Here is a 25,482-nt window from a genome sequence, read left to right on the forward strand (position 1 = left end):
GTCAAACCCCATCTCTACTAAAAACAGAAAAAATTAGCCAGGCATGGTGGCAAGTGCCTGCAGTCCCAGCTACTCAAGAGGCTGAGGCAGGAGAATCTCTTGAACCCGGGAGGTTGCAGTGAGCCAAGATCCTGCCACTGCACTCCAGCCTGGGTGACAGAGCAAGACTCTTGTCTTTTTAAAAAAAAAAAAAGCCAGACTCACTGGATTAGACTCCCAGCTGTGTGATCTTGTGCAAGTGACTCCATCTCTCTGTGCCTTCATTTCTTCAGCTGTAAACTGGGGTAGTGATAACGACTTGTGGATGAGGAATGCCAGGATGTGAGTTAGTAGGTGTCAAATGTCTATTAAGTGCCCGACACAGGTACCCACCCACTGTGACGTTTGAGGAGCTCGACGAGGGAACCGGGAAGCCCAGATTCTGACCACCATGGCAATGACACTCCACCAGTGGGAGTAAGACACACGTGTGGTCTCCCAGACGTTCAGAGAAGCTTTGATTAATACCCTGCCTGCCTGGGACCCAGCCATGAGAACTGCCCCTCACTGAGGCAAAATCTAATCTCCCTCTTCCTGGGGAGCCCCAAAACTTCCAGAGACTGTCCTGCACTATCAGGGTGACCAGGAAAGGGAATTGGTGGGTGGAGGCCACCACAGTGAAGGCTCAGGCCCCCTCTGGTCTCTCCAGGGTCATCCTGGGTCATCTGAACTCCCCTTCGAAACGAGCACGTGCAGGTTCAGCTGATTCATAACTTAGTTTAATGCCCTGTGGGGTTCATGCCACAGGGAAGCTCCACTGCCCCAGAGGGTCTGTGCCAGGTGGAAGAAAGCAGTCTCTTTGGACCGCTGGCCGGGACTTCTGCTTCGGTGCCTCATTGAAGCCCATTTTCCTAATCAAAAGCAGCGAAGGGCCCAGCTTCTAACCTTCACTCCCTGTCCCTCACTGGCCTCCCTGCCTCTCTCTGCCCAACTTCTGGCACTGTGCAAGGTCTGAGACCTCTTTGGACCTGAGGCATGTGGTCTTAGCCTGGCCCTTGTTCCAGACAGGTGGCCAGACAAGTAAGCAGAGCCAGTGCACCCAGGGCAGGCGAGGGAGCCGTGCGGCCAGGCCTCAGGGTTCTAAGCCCCACCGGGAGATGTGCTCCTGAGCTAGAAGGAAGCAGAAGAGAGTGGGGCTCGGTAGCAGCCCAGGCAGTCCCAAGATGGGGGCCTGCAGCACTCATTCTGGAAGTGCCCATGGCGGTGGTCCCCGTGGCGCTCCAGACCTTCCTAGCAGGGGCTGCTGGGAGCTGGTGCTGGGCCAGGTTTCACCTCTGCCTCCACCATAGTTCACGGGGCTCCCAGAACCCGACAGGTTCCCAGGCAGCAGCTTTCATGACAGGGGGAGAGGGTCCTTGGAGGAATCCCCCACAGAGCTGCAGCTCTAGTCCTGCCTGCATGGCCTTGCTGTGTGGTGCTGAGCCCTTCTTTGCCCCTCTGGGCTCAGGAGGCCACAGGTACAAGGCCCTGAGCAGGCCATCTTCCATGGCCCCGTGTGCCCAGACCTACTTGGAACCTGCCACCTAGATACCCTTGCAGGCTGGACCAGGCCAGCAATACCCCCAGGGACAGGGATCAGAGAAGGGGAGCCTCAGGAAGACCCTCACCGAACTGGCAAATGTAACGGTTTCGGGTTTTGCAGCGCTGGTCGTTCCAGTTGAAGGCAGCTGACGCCTGCAGCTCCACGCAGTTGCCAAACCTGCGGGCCAGGGAGCGGTGCTCAGGAGGGAGGACTGCAGTCTAGGGTCCGGGAGAGGCCTAAGCCCTCCACCCATCAGGTCCCCCACATCTCAGAGGCCACGGTGCCCCCACCTGCAGATGGGGCTTCTGGGAGCCAGGCCCTCCCTGATCCCCTATCCCTGCTCCCCAAACCACTTCTCAGAGAAGCCTTTTCTGGAGTAACAGCTCCACCTACCCCATGGCAGCACACAGCCACACCAGCCAATGGGGACGATGGGGACGTGGGGACTCGAATAGACGGCCCCATGTGAGAGGTGTACCTGGTACCCCAACAAGGCCCGGACTTCCCCCAGGTGACAGGCCAGAGGCACAGGCTGGCTGCCAGCAAGGAGGGCTGGCTGAAATCGCTGGAGCCCTTGGTGGCTTTGCAGCTGGACCACCTCCACCCCAGCCCTGGGCATTCCCGGGCTTTGAAGGCAGGGCAGGGCCCCATGAGCAGAGGGTTCTTGGTACCGGATGGCTGGAGGGTCAGCAGGTGCGGGGTTGTGTTGTGAATGAGTGCAGGGGGGTGACAGCTAAGGAATGCTGGTGTCATTGTAACTGATGTAGGCAGAGGGTGGGGACATGGAGGGAGGGGTGAGTGGGTGACAGTTGGAGGGATGGAGTCACAGCCAGGGGACTGTGATTGTGTCCCCCACAACTGGGGACAGACAGATGGATGGAGACTTTCTGGGTCGCTCTCTCCCACGTGACATGCCTTCTGGCTTACATCTCCCTCACCCCAGCGCCGGCCAACACCAGCTGTGCCCAGGACTCTCTGGCACCTGATCGGGCACCAGGGAAGGCCTAGACCCTCAGAGGGCCCAGCCAGGCAACGGGATGGGGGGCTCTTCAGTGTAGCCAGGGGCCCCACCAGGCAGGCCCAAGTGAGAAGGGGACCCAGGAGAGGCAGACACCCCACACTTACCCCTGGTTGTCAGGCTGCCCAAAGGCAAAACTGGTGAAGGCCTGGTGCTCCCCTGTGGCCCAGCGGAAGGAGTCCTTGGCAGTCTTGTAGGTGAGCCCTGGGCCAGGGTAGTTGAGGTTGGCCCATGACCTGAGGTCCCTCGGCCCACTCAGAGCCTGGAGTCTGCTGCCAGCTGCCTCTCTGGCCCCTTCCCAGCACTGCCAGCCCCCACGTGCTCCCCACCTGGGGCCTCCCTGGGAATGAGGGTGAGCAGCCAGCCCCTCTCTGGGCTCCAGGCCCTCACCACACCCTCGCCCCTCACCATCTGCTGGCGGCTGCCATGGCCCCAGGTTCCTGCAGCAGGGTGGGGCATCGTGACCCCTTACTCGCAGCACCCCCGTCAGCTGGGCACTCACCGATCCAGAAGTTCCTGGTCTCGAAGTCGCTGTCGGTCACCTCGTTGGTCTCCAGGCGGCCCAGGTAGAAGGCGAGGATGTCCTGCACTTTCTGGGTCTCGATCTGGGCCAGCACCCCACCTTTTCTCTGCAATCCCCACCCAGGTCACACAGGCTGGGCTCCCAGAGCCCAAGCTGCCCCTTCCTACCACCCTGCCCGTGGCCAACGATGCCATGTGTGGGTGCTGGCCAGGCTGCCATCACCCCAGGATGCACAGCCTCCCTTCCAAGAGCAGGGTCCCTTCTGCTCCCTGGCTGCTGCTTCTCTTCTTCCTGTGCACATGGACCCACCTGGCAGCCCACAGGTCAGGCAGGGTCTGGCCCCTGAGGAGGTTGTTTCACCTGCACAGTGTCTTAAATATATCCAGGTTGATTGCCAACCCCAATAATTAATTGTGGTTTCGAGGGTTGCCAGTGGAAGTCTGGGTTGCTGGTTTTCTTCGGCAACCCCGAGCTGTGGCCACCCTGACCTTGCATTACTGCAAGGCAACCAGTGGCTGGAACTCCCTTAGATGGAGGTTGGCCTTGACCTTGGCCCCCCAGGTCAATAAGTGACCTCCTGGCTTCTATGAACCTCAGAGTCCATGGCCCCTGTTTGTGCTGATGATGAGGGTGAGGTTGGAGATGTTGAAGGGACCATCTTTCACTCCAGGGTCCCTCCATTAAGACCCTCACTTGAGACCCTCGGGGGGTCCCTGGGAAGGTGGGTGACCATCACCTGGCATTTCATCCTGGCTCTGTAATAGGTGTCTGCCTCTGAAGACACCATGAAGCAGTCTCCGTCGATCCTCAGGTCACAGGTGTGGAAGGGGAAGTGTACCTTGGCTGGGGTAGGGAGCCTGAGTTTGTGTGTGAACTTCAGAATCCCTGCCCTTTCCTGCCCTGCTGGGGAGCTAAGCTCAGAGTGGCCCTTCTTTTGGCCACCTGCTCCAAAAGAGTGGGTGGTGAAAGTCAGGAGTGTGCTGGTAAATGTGGAACACCAAGCTCTCTCTCTCCCAAAAGAAAAAAAAGTCCATGGTTTGTAGCATTTGCCAATTTCTTTGGTGTAAATATCCACGCTGTGGCCAGTTTCAAGCTCCCAATGTGTTGTCACTGAATGAGTTGGAAAGAGAGGCACATAATGGGGCTCCTGGGAGCTGATGCCCCATTAAAGGGGGTCTTGGGAGGGACTACCTCTTCGGGGGCCCTGGGGCAGGACTCACTGGCACACTGGGCTCCCGTGTAGCCGATGTCACAGACGCACGAGCACTCCTCCTCCCGGAACCGGCCGTGCACACACTGCAGGCTGCACCGCACTGCCAGGGCAGGACAGGGGGGCAGAGGCTCAGCCCTCAGCCTCCCAGACCCCACACTGCCCTCTACAGGCCTCGAACTTCAGGGAATGGCAGCCACAGCAAGAATACCCCTCCCAGAGGCAGAACCCAGCAAGGCTTCTGATTGCTGTCACCCCTAGTGTCTTTAGTTTGATCCCCATTGTAGAGTGACACAAATTGGGGTTTGGGAGGTAACCTGCCTATGGTCACAGAGTGGGTTAGGGTGGAGGGCAGTGGGACAAGAATCCAGTTCTGGATCCTAATTCTGTCCTCCTCCTCAGTCTAAGCATCTGAACCTGATTTCACTGTGTGAATCTCCTGCACAGCTCAGGTTCTGGCAAACAGCTAGTGCTCAATGAAGGCTTGTTGAATGAATGTATGCAGTGGGCAGACTCAGTGAGTGCATGATCAGCACTGCTACACCCTTGAGACTCTCAGGAAGTGTGGCAGCCCCAGGACCCAGAGTGAGAGCAGTGCTGGGCACACCCAGGCTCCAGTGCCCTCACCTTGGCAGTATCTGCCCGTGTAGCCAGGGGGACAGTGGCAGTGGCAGGTGCTGATGTTGAGACGTCCGTGGTTCCAGCAGCTCATGCGACACGGGTTCCTGGGGACCTCTGGTCAGAGGAGGAGGGGACTCCAAGAAGGTTTCCTCCCAGGAGGAGCCTCCCTGGGTGCTAAGGGCCAGGGCTTCTGGGACAACCAGGTAGGATGCTGTCACCCACCCAGGGTCACCAGACCGGGCCCTCATGCACTCACCACAGAGGCCCCCTGAGTGGTCCCAGGCTTTGAAGCAACCCGAGACGCTGGCCGTGCAGAGCGAACACGAGGCGCCCTTCTTATAGGGGACTATTGTCTTCCCGTTGACCTCCCAGTTCCCTCTGTGAGGATAAGCAAGCACCACAGGGTGTGGGAGGGCCTGGCCTTGGGCAAGGCAGTGGCAGGCCCTGCTGCCTGACCCTCTTGCTCCTTCAGCTCCTGTGGCCCAGCCAGAGAGTCAGGGAGCTGGGTGAGATAGGGTGATTCCCTGGGAGAGAAGAGATGATCTCCAAAAGAATCCTGGGCAAACTCCCTGATACCAGGACTAGCATCCAGGAAGGGGCATCTGCAGATCAGCACCTTCTATGTGGCCAGAATCTACAGCACCCTCTGCCTTTCCTCTCCTCCCCTCTCCCAGCAAGGGTGCAGAGCAAGTTATCAGGGACTTTCAGGTGGGTGGGTGAGCATCTCACCCTGGGTGAAAGCATCCCTCCTCACCTCCCAGACAGCCCAGCAGGGGATAGCAGGGCTTACCCAGGAGAGTAGGCACAAACAAAGGCTTCCATCACTGCCTGGCCCGCAGAGCACAGGTGCTGCCCACAGCCCAGCTGGCTCGAGGTGGCCCACACGAGCTACAGGAGACACAGGAGCTCAGAAACCCTATCATTGACTACCCCTGGGGAGGGGTACACAGCTTTTGTCATCATCCAGGCAGACAGAAGGCTCCCTCACCTCCTCAGGGGCTCAGGAGCAGCAGCTGTCCTGGGCAGGGCTAGAAGCATGGGTGGGAATAGTCCAGGAAGGCTTTCTTAGTTGAGAAGGGGATGGGGAAGGGAGGACTAGCAAGTATCTGAAGGCAGGGGAGACTGTTGATGGGTGGAGGGGAGTAGCCAAAAAATGACTGGAACCTCAAGGGCCTTGTGACTGCATGATGACCACAACCCTTCACTTCTTCCTCTAGCCTACCCTTTTAAATGTGACTTTGCAGGTTTTGCAGCAAGGAGAGGTGTCTCTTTCCCCACTTCTTGAATCTAGCTGGTCCTGAGACTGGTGTTGGCCACCAGAATGCAGCAGAAGTGATAGTGAGCCGATTTTGAACCTAGGCCTTTAGAGACCTTGCAGTTTCCACTTATTCTCATAGAACCATGCTCAGCCAACCACAGGAACAAGCTCAGTATAGCCTGCTGCAGGTTGAAAGGCCTCATGGGGCAGAGATGAACCATTAGAGGCCTTTTTGCACAGCCAGTTCCCAGTTGGCTCCCTAATTGATTGCAGGTGCATGAGTGGACCTAGCCAAGTCCAGAAAACCTCCCTGCTGAGCCCAACCCAAGAGGTTGAACTGCAGAATCTTAAGCTGCTAAATTTTGGGGTAGTATGTCATGCAGCAAAAGCTAATGGATACAACAGGTCTGTAAACCAGTATAAAGTCTTAGAATCCATGACAACTTGGAAATAGCACAAATGGTCAATATACAGGAAGAGTGAAAACAACTCTCCAGGCCGGGCGCGGTGGCTCACGCCTATAATCCCAGCACTTTGGGAGGCCGAGGCGGGTGGATCATGAGGTCACGAGATCGAGACCATCCTGGTCAACATGGTGAAACCCCGTCTCTACTAAAAATACAAAAATTAGCTGGGCATGGAGGCGCACGCCTGTAGTCCCAGCTACTCGGGAGGCTGAGGCAGGAGAATTGCTTGAACCCAGGATGCGGAGGTTGTGGTGAGCCGAGATCGCGCCATTGCACTCCAGCCTGGGTAACAGGAGCGAAACTCCATCTCAAAAAAACAAAACAAAACAAAACAAAACAAAAAACAACTCTCCAGTAGCAACTAAAAATGGCATGTACAAGACTGGCTTGTAGCAGGGAGATATGAACAAGAGATCATATACATGTATCTAACACTTAAAGAATATGCATCGTTTTTAGGAATGCATGGGACTTTTGCAAACCACAAAGCAAGAATACACGTTAGACCCCTAATCAAGTTTCAACAAATACCAAAGAATCAACATATCCTGCAGACCACATTCTATGAATTAAATGCAATGAAATTTAAAGTAAATAATGTAGACATAAGTAAAGAAGAGAACGTAGTTTAGAAACTTAAAGATACACTTCCAAAACTAAAACAACATCATGGCCAGTTGTGGTGGTTCCCACCTGTAATCCCAGCACTTTGGGAGGCTGAGTTGGACAGATCATGTGAGTTCAGAAGTTCAAGATCAGCCTGGCCCATATGGCAAAACCCTGTTTCTAAAAAAAACAAAAAATTGGCCAGGCACATTACCTGGCCTGGCACAGTGGCTCACGCCTGTAATCCCAGCACTTTGGAAGGCTGAGGCGGGCAGATCACTAGGTCAAGAGATCAAGACTATCCTGACCAACATGGTGAAATTCCATCTCTACTAATAATACAAAAATTAGCTGGGCATGGTGGCTTGTGCCTGTACTCCCAGCTACTCGGGAGGCTGAGGCAGAGAATCACTTGAACCTGGGAGGTGGAGGTTACAGTGAGCTGAGATTGCAACACTGCACTCCACCAGCCTAGAGACAAAATGAGACTCCATCTGAAAACAACAATAACAACAACAACAACACACACACACACACACACACACACACATAAAATCAGCCAGGCATGGTGGCATACACCTGTAGTCCCAGCTACTCTGAACCTGAGGTGGGAGGATCACCTGAGCCCAGGAAGGTGAGGCTACAGTGAGCTGACATCACACCACTGCACTCCATCCTGGGCAACAGAGCCAGACCCTGTCTCAAAACAAACAAAACATTATGACTGGACATAGAAAACATCCCTAAATCACAATGAAAACAATATTAAAACTTATGCAATACAGCTGAAATCGCTTAAAGGGAAATTTATGGCTTTAAATGTATATAGTAGAAACAAAAAAACATTTAAAATTAATGATCTAAACATTCATATCAAGAAAACTAGAAACGATAATAGAGGCCGGGTGCAGTAGCTCACACCTGTAAGCCCAGCACCGTGGGAGGCCGAGGCGGGCAGATCACTTAAGACCAGGAGTTCAAGACCAGCCCGGCCAAGATGGTGAAACCCCATCTCTACTAAAAGTACAAAAAAATTAGCCAGGCATGGTGGCACACACCTGTAGTCCCAGCGACTCAGGAGATTGAAGCATAAGAATCACTTGAACCCAGGAGGCAGAGGTTGCAGTGAGCTTAGATCTTGCCACTGCACTCCAGCCTGGGCAACAGAGCAAGACTCAGCCTCAAAAAAAAAAAAAAAAAAAAAGGGAAAATGAAAGAAATTAGAGGGAAAGGAATCCCAACATTTAGGACAAACTGTATTCTCTTCTGAGATGGCCCAGCGGGAGCCTGTGTCTGGGAGCTGGCACACTGGCCTCCCCTGAGACACACTCACCTGTGTGTAGTGGGTGCAGGTGGCGTTGTGGGCACACTCCCCTGCTGCGTGGCTGTACTGCTGCCCCTCTGCGAACCACAGGCTGACCACTTCAACAAAGGACACTGAGCCCTCGGGCAGCAGCTGCACATTCCAGCCCACTTGTGGGGTGTGCCACGGGGCAGACGCCAGGCTCGGCGCTGGGGTGCCACAGAGGGATGCCCTGGCTTGAGCCAGTTGGGCCAGGCTGTCACTCCAGTCCTGGGGGGGCACAAACAGAGACATCTGTCGGAGGCTTTGACCGCTGGGCCAGGCCTCAAAGATTCAACTCCCCTGACGTCTCTGAGCATCCACTGGGGGCCAGGTCATGAGGCAGAGAGCACTGGATGAGGAGTCCTGCTGGAGGAAGCACTGATGCTTGTGATGCCTGAGCAGGAGCCCAGCTTCTCTCAGGACTGAACCTCTGTCTCCCGAGTCCTGTTGTGGGCACCCTTCGGCCCTGCCCAGGCAGTGGGATGGGCTCCTGTTGTCTTTTTCCCGTCTCCTCATGTGAGCAGTGCCCACGTGTTACAGACTGGCTCTGTGTTTGGGCCCTGGCCATTGTCAGTAAGGCTCCACTGCTCCCACCCGGCCATGCTGCCTTCCTGTGATGCAAAAAGCCCTGCAGGCACGGTGGCTCACACCTGTAATACCAGCACTTTGGGAGGCCGAGGCGGGTGGATCACAAGGTCAAGAAATTGAGACCATCCTGGCAAACATGGTGAAAACCCATCTCTATTAAAAATACAAAAATTAGCCAGGCGTGGCAGTGCATGCCTGTAATCCCAGTTACTCAGGAGGCTGAGGCAGGAGAACTGCTTGAACCTGGGAGGTGGAGGTTGCAGTGAGCCAAGATGGTGTCACTGCACTCCAGCCTGGGCAACAGAGCAAGACTCCATCTCAAAAAAAAAAAAAAAAAAAAAGCCACGCCTCTCTGCCCTGGTCTCCTGCCCCCCAGGAGCCGGCCTCACCTGCTCCCACCACACACAGCTGACCCCTGCCCCCTCCATCATCTTTATCTTTTTTTGAGATGAAGTCTCGCTCTGTTGCCCAGGCTGGAGTATAGTAGAGTGATCTCAGCTCATTGCAACCTCCACCTCCCAGGTTTAAGTGATTCTCCTGCCTCAGCTTCCCAAGTATCTGGGATTACAGGCACGTGACACCACATCCAACTAATTTTTGTTTTTTTGTTTTTTGAAGGAGTCTCACTCTGTCGCCCAGCCTGGAGTGCAATGGCGCGATCTCAGCTCACTGCAACCTCCGCCTCCTGGGTTCAAGTGATTTTCCTGCCTTAGCCTCCTGAATATCTGGGATTACAGGCATGCATTGCCACGTCCAGCTATTTTTTTGTATTTTTAGTAGAGCACTGAGTGGACGCAGGGAGGGAGGAGCCCCTCGGTCTGCATCCCAGCCAACTTGGCCCTGCACTAATGGCCATCGGGATTTTACCTCTGACGAAGGCTTGGGCCAGGGGCTGGAGGCTCCCCGGAATCCCTCAGCAGCCCCACACCTCCACAAGACCTTCAGTCTCCACTGTGTACAAAGAAGGGGTGCCCCGGAGTCCTAGAGGCCTGGAGAGGTGCTTGGGGCCAGACCACGAGGGAGGCTGAGCCATGGGGCTCCACTTGTACCTTTATGGAAATGAAGTTTTCTAGGACTTTGACAAAAGGGCCCTGGAAACAGTGCCAACTGCCAGCCAGCGACTGCTGCAGCCTGGACTCCTAGGCAGGAGCGCCCACCCAAGAGGTCACAGCTGGGAGCAGCCCTGGCTGCCTAGGTCTGAGGCTGAGGAGGGGCAGAGCTGCTCAGGGCAGGGAAAAGGGGGAGAATAGACTCCCCCACTTAGCCACCCCACCCCCACCTCCTGGGAAACTGACTCTGGAGTGCTCAAGGTCACCACCGTGGCTGCCAGCCTTGGAGGAGTTCATGGGAAGCAGCCATGGGGAACCCTCCCACCCCCACCGCCCTCCGTGGCTCCCTAGCCTGCTTACAGGGGCTGGGGCTGCTAGGGTCCCAGACAATGGGGGGCAGCATTTCTGAGCCCCCAGATGACAGCCCCAACCCCGAAGCCCCAGCCAGGCTGGTGGGGAACATTATACCCCCGATCCCTGGCTCTTGCTGAAAATGTGGACAAGTGAAGGGGCAGAGAACATGGGCAAGGCCCGTCCTAGTGGCCCAGATTAGCTCAGGAGGCGGCGCTGGGTCCCTGCCGCACAGAAGTCCCTCCCCAGCCCAGCAGGACCTTCTCCCTCCCTGGCCTGTGGGGCTCCTTATGAAGTTCCTTTTCCCTGGAGGAGGGGATCCAGCTCCTCCTGTGGATCCTGGTCTCCGTGGCAACAAGATGCCTGGGAAGGCCCAAGGTCCTGCCCTTCAGGCGAGTGGGAGCTGTGGGGCCTGACCTCCTGAACTAAGGGTGGGGGCGTTAAGAAGCTGCAGAGACCCCCAGCAACCAGGGCCTCGGTCCCCCAGCGGGGTAAGGAGCCCGGCTGTGCCGGCCCACCCTGGTCAGGTAGAAGGGCTCCAGGACAGGCATGGCCTCCCGACCCACCCTCCGGGGTCCATGCCTCCAGCCGTCCCCCTAGCTGAGCCCAGCTGGGTGGGGTACTCACCAGCCTCCGCATGTCAGCTGCAGGGGGCTGGACCTGGCTGCGTAGACGGTTGTGCAGGGAGAGGAGCAAGAAACTCTCCTTCCTATTCAGGGCTGGGGTGGGGAGGGAAGGTCAGGCTGCCCGAGGATGGCGGGGACCTGGACCCAATGCTTTGCAAAAAAAGCACGCGTCCCCGCCCTTGGAAAACAAGATGGGAGAGGAGGGTGGTGGGTGTGGGACAAGGGGGCATAGCGATGGAGGGAGGCTGAGAGAGAGACCAGGTAACAGCAGGCGTGGGCCGGGGTGGCAGGAGGGAACGGGGGTGGGAGCTGGGTGTAGGGGGGCAGCCCTGGCTCCCAGCAGGCCCCTGTCTGGGCTCCTCTGGGTCACTGGGTTTCTCCAGGCTCCCGCCAAAGCCTCCCTCGGCCGTTCTCCCTTGACCCCAGCCCTGGCTCCCTTCCTCCTCCTTCCTCCCCAGTCCAGCATCCACCCCTTACCACCCAGGGCTGTCCCAGGGCTCCCTCATCAAACCACCAGCACAGCCTGGGCTCAGGCCTGGGACTGGGTTTCCAGAAGTCTCCCAGCATCCACTCCAGAGCTCTCGCTGGTGCCTCCGCCTCATCCTCACTAGGTGATCCTTACCTCCGGGCAGCAGAGCCTGCTCCTGCAGCTGGGGCGGCCACACCTCAGCCCAGGTGGTGCCAAGGAGGGCCAGGAGCACAGGCAGGAGGCTCCCCCGGCCAGGGGAGGGCTCCGGATGCAGCATGGGTCTGTTGGGCCTGTCAGGCGCTTTGAGCACAGCCTGGCTCAGCCTCCTGGCTTCTTTCTCAGCCTGGATGAAGCTATTCACAATCTCCAGGAGTCAGGCTGGGCTGGTGGACAAAAGAGGGGGGCTGGTGAGTGAGTAATCAGTGTGTCCAAACAGCCTCCTGTCGGCACTGGCATGAAAAGCGACAGCTCCAGGGGATGCCTGCCTGCCCCAGCCTTGCCTGGCCAGCCCACCCCCAACAGCAGGCAGAGCGGTGTGCACTGACCCCAAGGCCCCTGCTAATCATGGCAGGATTATTAGCGCCCTTGGGGAGCCCCCTGAGACCCCACTGATTGACCCACGGACATTCCAGGGCTCCAGTGACCGATGGCCGTGTCCCGGCTGGGACGGTGCCCTCCAAGCCCACTGATGGCTTCCACTCCCCAGCCCCAGGCCCTGGGAGGAGGCTAGGACCTCGGCTCTGGTCCTTCTTGTGAGCAGGAACTGAACAAGACCCCAGGGGAGTTCTTTCCTTTCTTGGGAAGCTTGGCCCAACCCCCTAGCCATGAATTAAACATAGGCAAGAGGTAACTGCACACCAGAGAGGTGCAAGCTGTGGGCTTGGGCGGGGGTGAGGCATGGGCTGGGGCTGCACCTGTGGGAGGGAAAGGGTGCCTTCGGAACGTCTGTCCGGGCAGTGTCGGCACCACCGTCACTCACGTGACAGGCCAGGAGGGAGTGAGGCAGGAGGAGGCAGGGCAGGCGGGTACGAGAGCACGTGATGCCCTTGGCTAACTCTGGTCCTGCTGGGATCTAGTCTGCCTCTATGCCTCTAGACAAACAGGGGGTGTAGCAGGAGGGCAGCCTGTTGCCATGATGTTCTGTGGCCCAGCTGTGGCCGGCATGACCCCACCAGAGTGTGCTGGAGTGGATGTGCACCTCGGGCCACGTTTCTCAGAAAATACACGGCTGTCCTGCGGGCCATGGCCTGATGCCCATGTTCCTCTTGGGGCAGATCAAAGGTTATTCAACCATGCCAAAGGACAGCCTTGCAAACCAACTACGTCCTCCTTCTGGAGTTTGTGAGACCCCCGATCCTCAAGCCCGCACACTCTCAGAGCGGGGTTCCAACTCCGTGGAAGCTCTGCTGAGATGCAGGTAGGCTTGGCTCTCCTAGGGAAACATCAGTGGAATGTGGATATCGTCATGGTTGCCAGGGGTGGGCACGAGCCCAGGCACACAGACCATGAAGCAGCCTGGAACTGCATGTCTCCCACAGTACCTAGGGGTTCAGGAGTTTCTTCTTCCTAGACAGAAACCCAGCATCCTCAGGGTCACCACATGCGGGTCCTAGCAATGCTTAATAACAGCTACCCGGGTTTTGGTGTTTGTTTTTTTTTTTTTTTAAAAGAGTTTCACTCTGTCACCCAGGCTGTAGTGTTATAATCTCAGCTCATTGCAGCCTTGACCCTTGGGCACCCACCTCATTCTACCAAGCAGCCATGATCAGGTGTGCGCCACCACACCTGGCTAATTTTTTTTTTTTTTTTTGTAGGAACAGGGTTTTGTTGTGTTGTCCAGGCTGGTCTCCAACTCCTGGGCTCAAGTGATCTTCCCACCTTAGCCTCCCAAAGTGCTGGGATTACAGGTGTGAGCCACCACGCCTGGCCAAGCCACCTGTGTTTATAGAGCCCACAAAGCCTGTTTGCATGTGTGAGTTCAAGTTATTGCCACAAGAACCTTCTGGTGCAGTAGCAGATGGGACGCCCATCATGTGGATAAGGAAGTGGGCTCAGCGTGTCTAAGGTGGTTGTCCAAGGTCACTCAGCAAGTGCATGGAACATCCCCACTAATCCAAGGTTTCTGCCTTCCATTCCCAGTGCTTTAATTCACATCCGGATCTTTCCCAGTTCGCTTTCCACAGTTCTGCTGTGCCGGGTAATAAAAGACCACTTCCTGCTCTTGGGTGTCCATGGCAAACATGGCCAGGTGCTTGGGACAGGTGGGAGGAAAATATATTTTGGGGATTAGAGTGGAGCAACTTTTGAAGGGTCCCATGGCCCTGGCTCACTCCAAAAAGAGTCCCAGGCCAGGCATGGTGGCTCACGCCTATAATCCCAGCACTTTGGGAGGCGAAGGAGGGCGGATCCCTTGAGGTCAGGAGTTCGAGACCAGCCTGGCCAACATGGTGAAACCCTGTCTCTATTAAAAATACAAAAAATTAGCTGGGCGTGGTGGCGGGTGCCTGTAGTCCCAGCTACTCAGGAGGCTGAGGCAGGAGAACTGCTTGAATCTGGGAGGTGGAGATTGCAGTGAGCCAAAATGGCAACACTGCACTCCAGCCTGGGTGAGAGAGGGAGACTCTGTCCCTGCAAAAAAGAAAAAAAAAAAAAAAAGTCCTAAGAGAGCTGGATTCATGAACCAGAAGAGAAGCTGAGTGGATAAAAGATTAACAAGACACTGGAAGGCATGGTCTGGAACCGACACACTGTGTGACCCTGAGAATGATACTCTCACCCTTGAGACTCGGTATCCAATGGTGAAGAGCTGGGACGGCCCCTCTGCTGGGCCCCTAACCTGAGCATTGCAACTTGGTTTCCATGGTATTTCCTACTGGGTCTAGACATTTTCTTTTCTTTCTTTTTTTTTTTTTTTTTTTTGAGACGGAGTCTCACTCTGTCGCCCAGGCTGGAGTGCAGTGGTGAGATCTTGGCACACTGCAACCTCCGCCTCCCGGGTTCAAGCGATTTTCCTGCCTCAGTCTACCGAGTAGCTTGGACTACAGGTGTGTGCCACCACGCCCGGCTAATTTTTGTATATATATATTTTTTAGTAGAGACAGTGTTTCACTGCGTTAGCCAGGATGGTCTTTATCTCCTCACCTTGTGATCCCTCCACCTCGGCCTCCCAAAGTGCTGGGATTACAGGCAGGAGCCACCGTACCTGGCTGGGTCTAGACTTTTTACTGGTACCTGCTCGGTGGCTGGGGTGGGTTTGAAGAATGGGCAGCCTCACTCTTGCAAGGCAACTTTTCCCAGGTGAGGCTACTGCAGGGTTTACATGTACCACCCAGGTTGTAGGGTTCACATTTTGCTGTATTTTCTTTATCTCCTGTGCCTCTATCAATTCCACCCCCGTCCAGCTCATGCAGAGCTGATACCCCTTCTCTCAGTCTGCATTTGAAGGCTATACCGTTCAAGCCATTTTCTCTCTTCCTGAAGCAGCTCCTTTCTTTAAAGCTATGAAATCTTGTTGATGGTCTCCGAAAAATAAAATACATTCAACTCTAGGAGAGTCATGGCCACATATTCTTCTAAAAATTGCATGTCCAAACATCCAGGCCAGGCGTGGGAGGTCAGACCTATAATCCCAGCACTTTGGGAGGCCATGGTGGGAGGACTGCTTGAGCTCAGGAGTTTGAGACCAGCCTGGGCAGCACAGTGAAACCCTGTCTCTAAAAAAAATACAAGAAATTAGCTGGGCGTGGTAGCACATGTCCACAGTCCTACCTACCTGGGAGGCTGAGGTGGGAGGACAGCCTGAGTCTGGGAGGTCGAAGCTGCAGTGAGCTGTGATCCTGCCACTACATTCCAGCCTGGGTAACAGAGCAAGATTCTGTATGAAGAAAAAAAAAATTAGGCCAGGTGCAGTGGCTCACGCATGTAATCCCAGGACTTTGGGAGGCTGAGGTGGGTGAATCACCAGAGGTCAGGAGTTTGAGACCAGCCCTGGCCAACGTGTCGAAATCCTGTCTCTACTCAAAATACAAAAGTTAAGTGGATATGGCGGCACCTGCCTGTAATGCCAGCTACTTGGGAGGCTGAGGCACAAGAATCACTTGAGCCCAGGAGACAGAAGTTGCAGTGAGCTGAGATTGCTCCACAGCACTCCAGCCTGGAGTCTCATTCAACAGAATGAGACTCTGTCTCAAAAGAAAAAAAATTATATGTCTATTTAATTTTTTAATTTTTCTTGAGACAAAGTCTGGCTCTGTTGCCCAGCTGGAGTGCAGTGGCACAATCTAGGTTCACTGCGACCTGTGCTTCCAAGCCTTTGACCTCCACATCCCAGGCTCAAGCCATCCTCCTACCTCAGCCTCCTGAGTAGCTGGACTATGGGTGTGTGCTACCACGTCCGGCTAATTTTTGTATTTTTCGTAGAGATGGGGTTTCACCATGTTGCCCAGGCTGCTCTCAAAGCTGAAGCCATCTGCTGGGATTATAGGCGTGGGGCACCACACCCAGCTCCAGATTAATATGCTGAAGTCCTAACTCCATTACCTCAGTGTCTCTGTATTTAGAGACAGGGTCTTTAAAGAGGTAATTAAAGTTAAATGAGGTCATTGGGGTGGGTCCCGATCCAATCTGACTGGTCTCCTTATACGAAGAGACACACAGAGGGAAGATCCTGTGAAGACACAGCAAGAAAGCGGCTGTAAACAAGCCAAGGAGAGGGGTCCTCAGAGGAAACCAACCTCCCCACCCCCAACACCTTGATCTTGGCCTTTAAGCCTCCAGAACTCTGAGAAAATACATTTCTGTTGTTTAAGCCAGCCAGTGTGTGGTACCCTGTATGGCAGCCCTAGCAAACAAATATAGCCCTTGTGAAAAACATACAGCTGCCCGGCACCATGGTTCACGCCAATAATCCCAGCATTTGGGAGGCCGAGGTGTGCAGATCGCCTGAGGTTGAGAGTTTGAGACCAGACTGACCAACATGCAGAAACCCCATCTATACTAAAAATACAAAATTAGCTGGGTGTGGTGGCGCATGCCTGTAAACTCAGCTACTCGGGAGGCTGAGGCAGGAGAATCACTTGAACCCGGGAGACAGAGGATGCAGTGAGCTGAGATCGCACCACTGCACTCCAGCCTGGGCAACAATAGCTAAACTCGATCTTAAAAAGAAAAACATAAAGCTAACATCATACTTAACAGTGAGATTAAAGACTTTCTCCCTAAGATCAGAAACAAGGCAAGGATGTCTTTTCTCCCCAGTCCCACTAAACATTGTTGAATGTGCAATTTGTGCAATAAGGTAAGAAAAATACACTAAAGGCATCCATACTGAAAAGAAAGAAGTAAAACGATCTTCATTTGCAGATGACATAATTCTACTGTAGAAGACCTGAAGGAATGTTAAAAAAAAAAACCCGACTAGAATAAAGGTCCCAGAATACAAAATTAACATACCAAAATCCACTGCATTTGTATAAACTGGCAATAAACAATCTGAAAATGAAACTGAGAAAACAGTTTCACACATGGCCGGGCACTGTGGCTAACATCTGTAATCCCAGCACTTTGAGAGACCGAGGCAGATGGATTGCTTGAGGTCAGGAGTTCGAGATCAGCCTGGCCAACATAGTGAAACCCTATCTCTACTAAAAATACAAAGAATTAGCCAGGCGTAGTGGTGGTGGACAACCGTAATCCCAGCTACTCTACTTGAGAGGCTGAGGCAGGAGAATCGCTTGAACCTGAGAGGCAGAGGTTACGGTGAGCCAAGATTGCGCTACTGCACTCCAGACTAGGCAACAGAGCAACACTCTGTCTCAAAAAAAAAAAAAAAAAAAAAAATCGATACACATAAAACTATAAAACAACATTGCTGAGAGAAACTAAAATGCAGAGACATTTCACATTTATGGATTGGAAGACTCAACAGGTTTTTTCTGTTTGTTTTGTTTGTTTGTTTGTTTTTTTTTTTTGAGACAGTTTCGCTCGTTACCCAGGCTGGAGTGCAATGGCACGATCTCGGCTCACCGCAACTTCTGCCTCCTGGGTTCAGGCAATTCTCCTGCCTCAGCCTCCTGAGTAGCTGGGATTACAGGCACGCGCCACCATGCCCAGCTAATTTTTTATACTTTTAGTAGAGATGGGGTTTCACCATGTTGACCAGGATGGTCTCGATCTCCTGACCTTGTGACCCACCCACCTCGGCCTCCCAAAGTGCTGGGATTACAGGCGTGAGCCACCGTGCCTGGCCTGTTTTTTGAGACTGAGTCTCACTCTGTAATCCAGGCTGGAGTGTAGTGGCACAATCTCTGCCTACTGCAACCTCTGCCTCCTGGGTTCAAGTGATTCTCCTGCCTCAGCCTCCCACACAGCTGAGATTACAGGCATGCACCACCATGCCCAGCTAATTTTTGTAGTTTTAGTAGAGCCGGATTTCACCACACTGGCCAGGGGAAGACTCAATATTGTTAAGATAGATGGCAATTCTCCCCAAATTTGTCTATTAATTCAATGCAATGCCTATCAAACTTCCAAAGAATGTTTGTTGTTTTGTTCATCTTAAAGCAATTGAGAGGGCAGGTATTGTGGCATGTGCCTGTAATCCCAGCTATTTGAGAGGCTGAGGCAGGAGGATTCCTTGAGCATAGGAGCTTGAGACCAGCCTGGGCAATATAGCAAGACCCATCTCAAAAAAAATTGAGAATTGGATCTTAAAATTTGCATGGAAAGGCAAAGGAATTAGAATAACCAAAACATGTCCGAAAAAGAATAAAATTGGAGAATGTATACGCCCTGGTTTCCAAACTTGCTATGAAACATCTAGTAATCACATCTGTAAGATATGGAAAAAGGATAGACATATAGATCAAGAGAACAGAATGAACAATACAGAAAAAAAAAATTAAAATTTATGACCATTTTAGTTTTGAGGGTCTCAGTTTGTCACCCAGGCTGGAGTGCAGTGGTGCCATCATTGCTCAGAATAGCCTCAACCTTTGGGCTCAAGCCATCCTCATGCCTCAGCCTCCTGAGCAGTGAGGACTACAGGCACGTGCTACACCCAGCTACTTTTTTTTTTCCTTTCAGACAGGGGCTCACTCTATCACCCAGGCTGGAGTGCAGTAGCATGCTCACAGATCCTGGGTTCAGGTGATCCTCCCACCTCAGCCTCCCAGGTAGTTGGGACTATGGGCACGCACCACCATGCCTAGCTAATTTTTTGTATTTTTGGTCGAGATAGGATCTTGCTATGTTGTCTAGGCAGGTCTCAGAAACTCCTGGGCTCAAGCGATCCTCCTGTTTCAGCCTCCCAAGTAGCTGGGATGATAGACATGCACCGCCACACCTGGCTATTTTTGTATTTTTAGTAGAGATGGGGTTTCGCCATGTTGGCCAGGCTGGTCTTGAACTCCTCACCTCAAGTGATCTGTCCGCCTTGGACTCCTAAAGTGCTGGGATTACAGGCATGAGCCACTGTGCCCAGCCTGGATGATTTAGCTCTTTTTTTTTTTTTTTTTTTTTTTTTTTTTTTTTTTTTTTTTGAGACGGAGTTTCGCTCTTGATACCCAGGCTGGAGCGCAATGGCGCGATCTCGGCTCACCGCAATCTCCGCCTCCTGGGTTCAGGCAATTCTCCTGCCTCAGCCTCCTGAGTAGCTGGGATTACAGGCACGCGCCACCGTGCCCAGCTAATTTTTTGTATTAGTAGAGACGGGGTTTCACCATGTTGACCAGGATGGTCTCGATCTCCTGACCTCGTGATCCACCCGCCTCGGCCTCCCAAAGTGCTGGGATTACAGGCTTGAGCCACCGCGCCCGGCCTGATTTAGCTCTTTAAGCCTTACAGAAGTTGGTACCTTGTGGAAATGGGCTGGGGTGGTCTGATGCCAGGTATTCTTCTGAGGTTGCTGTTCTCATAATTGCTATATTCAAGTATGTCATCCAATTGAGATGAAATGCGTAGAGCACAGCAGCAGAGAGGGACCAGCTGGGCTGAGGAGGAAATGAAGTACATTTTTATTTTCTTTTTTCTGAGACAGAGTTTCACTCTGTCACCCAGGCTGGAGTGTAGTAACTCCTCTATCTAGGCTCACTGCAACCTCTGCCTGCCAGGTCCAAGCGATCTTCCTGCCTCGGCCTCCTGAGTAGCTGGGATTAAATGTGTGTGCCACCACGCCCAGCTAATTTTCATATTTTTAGTAGAGACAAGGTTTCACCATGTTGGTCAGGCTGATCTTGAACTCCTGACCTTAGGCGATTTACCCACCTTAGCTTCCCAAAGTACTGGTACTACAGGAGTGAGCCACCATGTCTTGACCAGTCTTGGTCAAGTGTTTTATAGTTGAGTTTCATAACAACCCTATAAAGTAGGCATTACTGTCAATTTTACAAACAAGTAAACGGAGGCCTAGGACAGGTAACCTCCCAAGATCATACAGCAAAGAAGAGGAAAGGCTGGCATTCAGGCCCAGGTCAGTAAACCCAAACCCCAAATGCCCTTAACCTATCACAACAATCTGGGATTCTGAGGTGCTTGAGTCAGCTGATACCCCAGATCTAAGCATCTGAAGGTCCCTAATTGTGAAGCCTTTCATGAGAACAAGCTGCTGGAGGGTAAGCACACATCACTCCTCGAGGCTGTACTAAAGGAGCCTCATCTTAGTCCCCCTATGCCATGGAGGCTACGCTGGGTGATCACCCTTGGGAGGGAGATGCGTAGCTTGACTTGGTGCTAATGCGTCCGGGCAAGACGTTCTCCACTTGAGCAGCTGCGTGAATCCCAGAGGCTCAAATCATGCGCCACAGCGCCACCTACTGGCTGGAGAACAACATCGTCCTGTTGTGAAGTTGGCAAACAACCATTTACAAATTTTCAAACATTTAAAATCCTTAAATCTTAAAAGACTTTTTGTTTTGTTTTGTTTTGTTTTGTTTTGTTTTGTTTTTGAGACGGAGTCTTGCTCTGTCGCCAGGCTGGGGTGCAGTGGCGCAATCTCGGCTCACTGCAACCTCTGCCTCCTGGGTTCAAGCAATTCTTCCGTCTCCGCCTCCCGAGTAGCTCGAACCACAGGCGCGTGTCACCACGCCCGGCTAATTTTTATATTTTTAGTAGAGACAGGGTTTCACCACGTTGGCCAGGATGGTCTCGATCTCTTGACCTCGTGATGCGCACACCTCGGCCTCCCAAAGTGCTAGAATTACAGGCCTAAAAGACATTTTAAAGATTTTGCCTTCCACTTTTCTCCATTCATTTAATCATCTGTTAAGTGCCAAGCACCATGTGAGGTGTTGGAGTTTGGGAGAAGTCGAGTCCTTCTCAGAGGGATTTACAGAACCAGCAGGGCAGAGAACCAAATCAAGACAGAAACAGGCACGTGGGAACCCCAAAGGGGGCCATTTTATTGGAGAAGGTAAGGCTCCACTGTGGGATGGTGGTCTGGGGCTAAGCTTTTGAAAGACAGAAGGGGCTTATGCCTGTGGTCCTGGCACTTTGGGAGGCTGAGGTGGGTGGATCACCTGAGGTTAGGAGTTTGAGACCAGCCTGACCAATGACCAACATGGTGAAACCCCATCTCTACTAAAAATACAAAATTAGCAGGGCATGGTGGCGCATGCCTGTAATCCCAGCTACTTGGGAGGCTGAGGCAGAACTGCTTGAATTGGGAGGCACAGGTTGCAGTGAGCCAAGATCCTGCCAATGCACTCCAGTGTGAGCAACAAGAACAAAACTGTCTCAATAAATAAGTAAATAAAATGAAAGACAGGAGGGCTCTTGAGGTGGTGGGGGTTCATGTGATCCTCAATTCGGGACTTTCCACAAGCACAGGGAACGACCGCCAGGAGGCACTTTGATGAACAAAATATGGGAGTGGGAAACGTCTCAGTGTGACTAGGGAGCAGGGCGTGAGGTGAGATCCAGCTGTGGGCCAGGTGCGGTGGCTCACACCTGTAATCCCAGCACTTTGGGAGGCCAAGACAGATGGATCCCCTGAAGTCAGAAGTTCAAGACCAGTCTGGCCAACATGGTGAAACCCCATGTCTACTAAAAATACAAAAAATTAGCTGAGCATTCTGGCGGGCACTTGTAATTCCACCTACTTAGGAGGCTGAGGCAGGAGAATCACTTGAACCCAGGAGGCAGAAGTTGCAGTAAGCAGAGACAGAGCCATTGCACTCAAGCCTGGGCAACAAGAGTGAAATTCCATCTCAAAAATAAATAAATAAAAAGATCCAGCTGTGGATGGGGAGCATGCACTGGCTGCACAATCAGCCACACCCTGGAGACCCTGGCTGGCCAGGTCTAGGACTTGGACCTTTGTCTCACGACAAAGGGGAGTCCGTCAAGTGTTTCAAGGCAGTGAATAAAGTGACCTGCTGTATTTTACAAAGACGACCCTGCAGAGGGAGGACCGGATGACATGAGAAGCAGGAAAATCATTAAGAGATGGTTCTAAGTCAGGGCTGACAACTCTCTCAACCACAGCAGCGGTGGGGGATACAGAGAGGTCTGAACAGAGGAGAGGCACTGAGGAGACAGACCCTGTGAGGCTGGGTGATGAGCTGGAGGTGGAGGGAAGGGCGAGTAGGAACATCAAGTGACTCCCAGATTTCTGGTGTGGCTGACCATTCCTGAACTGGAATAGAAGAGGCTGATTTAGAAGACAAGACAAAGAGATTGTTGCAAACATGTTAATCTATGAGATTCTCAAAACTACAACTACTTAAAAAAAAAGCTACTCAAAAATTAGTTGGGGCTGGGCATCATGGCTCACGCCTGTAATCCTAGTACTTTGGGAGGCTGAGGCAGGTGGATCACTTGGTCAGGAGTTTGAGACCAGCCTGGCCAACATGGTCAAGCCCAACTCTACAAAAATACAAGAATTAGCGGGGTGTGGTGGCACGTCCCTGTAATCCCAGCTACTTGAGAGGCTGAAGCAGGAGAATCGCTTGAACTCGGTAGTGGAGGTTGCAGTGAGCCAAGACTGCACCACTGCACTCCCACCTGGGTGACAGAGCAAGATCCCATCTCAAAAAAAAAAATAGTTGGATGAACAGGTAAAGTCTAGAGACTAACTTGCAGTTGGAAGCTGGTGTACAAAAAGAGCACTGGCTGCTTCTCTGTGTTGTTCCCACAGTGTGAGAACACCGCTACCCCTTGTTTTCCACACAAACCTGACCGCACACATGCCCATGTGGAATGCCAGGCCGCAGGTTCCTCCTGAGGTCAGCTGCAGGCAGATGGTGTCGGAACTTCAGGAGAAGGAGAGATTTCCCCCCGCAGTCACTCCGGCACTGCACGGAGGGTAAGATAAACACCTGCATCTTCGCTCCCATTGCCAAATCCTTCCTTACACTGTGGTAACACTGGTAGGTATTCACACTCCTCTCCAGTGTTTATGCTTTGTGGGGGCAAACACATTTAAGTCACTACAGATGAAGAACATTTCACAAGCAGTCGTACCAGAGAAGTTAAAATGTTTGTTTATTCATTTATAAACCTAGTAACATGAAAAGAAACTCAATAGAACTCTCCTTGGTGGAGACACAGTGCACAGTGTTAGTGCCATTCACAGGGGCAGAAATGCTCGGTCATCCCGTGCATCCAAAGTCACCCGGGATCTCCAGAAAAGATACCACTTACTGAAGTCCATCGGATGTCTTCAGGGCCACACTGAAACTACACAGGAACAGAGAAAGGCTGAGCTGAAGTGCACACTGACAAACACAAATGAAGAGTCACAGGACTCTACAGTAATTACAATGGCGTTTTTATACATCCCGAGTGTTGACTGGAGAGTAAAGTGTTAACTGAGCTGCTAGAAAACCCTTCAGTGAAAGAGCTTTCTACCCACGCCCACTGTTCTGAGGATGGAGAGGCTATGTCAGGTGGATGGGAACCCACACACTGAGATGAGCTTTTCTTTCTCTTTCTTCCAATCTGCACCCACCATCTGCCATGCTGGAGTGTAAGGCACTAGAACCTGGCTTAGAGAAGAGTGGGGCTCTAAGCTCCAGTTCTTGGTGTACAAAGGAAATCCTGACATAGATCTTTTGAAAGAGATGCTAAAAAATCCTCCCTATCTCCTGTAATTTCTGTCTTTGACAGACAGGAAAACAAGAAGGCAGAAGATGGGTTGCAAAGGATGAAAACAGGTGCATCTAAGAATGAGAAAAATGGCCCACGAAGAAATGTGTACCTCCCCAAGAGATACAGACACTCTGCTCGGAGAAGTCAAGAATCATAAACAATTCTTGTCATGGACAAAGGGAAGGCATAGGCATACAAAAACACTCAGTCGTCCTGAAAAAGAGTGTACTGGTAGTGATGAGAGCTGCAAAGGTGAGCCCTGTACTGAAAATGGAGGAGCCTTACAACTCAGCACCTTAAAGCGGAGGCCCGAAGTGGTGGTGGGGAGGGAGGCGCTGACAGACAGACCCACAGCTCACTCACCACTTACTTCGTGTACACAGGGCCTGGGTCAAGCCCCACACATCTACCATTTCTTCCACTCAACTGTGCTTCTCCTGAATCCACGTGCCTGAAATGACATGTGCAAGGTGAACATTCTTTATATTGTGTTGATAAAATACTTTTATCAATGTTTGTGAGGGATGTGTCAGAACTAGCATGCAGAAGGAAAATTAGAATGGCAGGAGGTTATTATTCATTATTAACCAATGTTAACCAAACCTTAGTTTATTTATTTATTTATTTTTTTAGACAGAGTCTCACTCTGTCACCCAGGCTGGAGTGCAGTGCTGCAATCTCAGCTCACTGCAACCTCCATCTCACGGGTTCAAGTGATTCTCCATCTTGCTCGGCCTCCCAAAGTGCTGGGATTATAGACATGAGCGACCACGCCCAGCCAACCAAACCTGTCTTAGATATTAAAGAAGACCCTTATTGACTACACTAGCCAAGAAACAACACAGACATAAAAATGAACCTCGTAGCTAACCCCTGAAAGCAAGCCAACGCAAACTGCTCCACCAGGCCAGTCTTCTAGGGCCGATACGGAGACTGTGAGTCACTGAAGATTCCTTCTATTTCAGGTTCTCAAAAAGTGGTGTAGACTCAGCCAAATGCCAGCAAATGTATCCATACGCCTGAGGAGAAGCAGAGCCAGAAATGAAGGTTATGGGTCCTGTCTCCAGTGAAGCGCTGAACACTCTCAGAAAGCTCCTGTCACTCTTGCACCACTACTGCCACCAAGACGGTGGGAAGGGAGGTGGCTAACTTTCAAATGCATGCAAAGGCAGGTAGTATACTGTCGAAGCTGGAGATTTACTTTTCCTATGTTTTAGTTACTTTCTTGAAAACAACAATCCAGGAAAACAAGCAAGCAGGTAAAACTCCTGGTGTGCACAAGGAGATCCAGGGCCAGCGTGCCTCCCGATGAGAACCAAACAGGAGTGGCAGGGCTCCACTCCTGGGGCCAGAGAAAACAGGGGTTTAATCACTGGGTTACATAGTCTCTGTGTCCCTGGCCTGAATGAGAGCTCTTGAATGTGGGGGGACAGGGCCCCTGAAAGAGTGTGAAAAATACAGTGGTCATTGTGCAGTTCTCTCTGCTGGAGTGTGGCCCAGCTCAGCAGTTAGTGTTTGTCCCTTTTTGCTCTTCAGAGTTCCTGAATGAAAGCTTTTCTGGTTTCAGTACCAAGGATCACAGAAGGATCATCTTCCTGATGCAAGCTTTGATGGAAGTCAGTGACACTGGCAGTGCTAAGAACAGGAATCACACATGGCCTGCCAATGAAGGGGAGGTAATTAAGGATATTTCAGGGGAGGGGAAG

The 25,482-nt window shown here is 52.5% G+C and overlaps 1 protein-coding gene across 1 annotated transcript; it reads right to left on the reverse strand.

Annotated features, from left to right (window-relative positions):
• Window positions 1–736: 736 nt before the first annotated feature.
• LOC105706852 (C-type lectin domain family 18 member A) lies at window positions 737–25,482 on the reverse strand. The gene is made up of 16 exons (XM_012437487.2): window positions 24,147–25,482; window positions 22,861–22,980; window positions 22,228–22,322; window positions 19,545–19,680; window positions 11,846–12,075; window positions 11,225–11,316; window positions 8,598–8,837; window positions 5,724–5,821; window positions 5,190–5,311; window positions 4,940–5,047; window positions 4,323–4,415; window positions 3,839–3,945; window positions 3,082–3,208; window positions 2,687–2,783; window positions 1,647–1,738; window positions 737–1,149 (listed from the first exon to the last, which is right to left on the reverse strand). The coding sequence occupies exons 5-16, from the start codon at window positions 11,967–11,969 to the stop codon at window positions 1,112–1,114; spliced, it is 1,338 nt and encodes a 445-aa protein (XP_012292910.2). The 5' UTR covers window positions 11,970–12,075; window positions 19,545–19,680; window positions 22,228–22,322; window positions 22,861–22,980; window positions 24,147–25,482; the 3' UTR covers window positions 737–1,111.

The sequence above is a fragment of the Aotus nancymaae genome, unplaced genomic scaffold (genome assembly GCF_030222135.1).
Source record: "Aotus nancymaae isolate 86718 unplaced genomic scaffold, 86718_ANA_hifiasm-v0.15.2.pri h1tg000030l, whole genome shotgun sequence".
In the NCBI taxonomy this organism is placed as follows: domain Eukaryota; kingdom Metazoa; phylum Chordata; class Mammalia; order Primates; family Aotidae; genus Aotus; species Aotus nancymaae.

Excerpts from the sequence above, each read along its gene's own strand:
- LOC105706852 (XM_012437487.2), bottom strand. The coding sequence starts at position 11,969 with ATGCTGCATCCGGAGCCCTCCCCTGGCCGGGGGAGCCTCCTGCCTGTG. Across the intron at positions 5,312-5,723 it reads GTTTGTGCCTACTCTCCTGG|AGGGAACTGGGAGGTCAACG; the intron begins GTAAGCCCTGCT and ends TTATCCTCACAG. Across the intron at positions 5,048-5,189 it reads CCACTCAGGGGGCCTCTGTG|AGGTCCCCAGGAACCCGTGT; the intron begins GTGAGTGCATGA and ends TCCTCTGACCAG.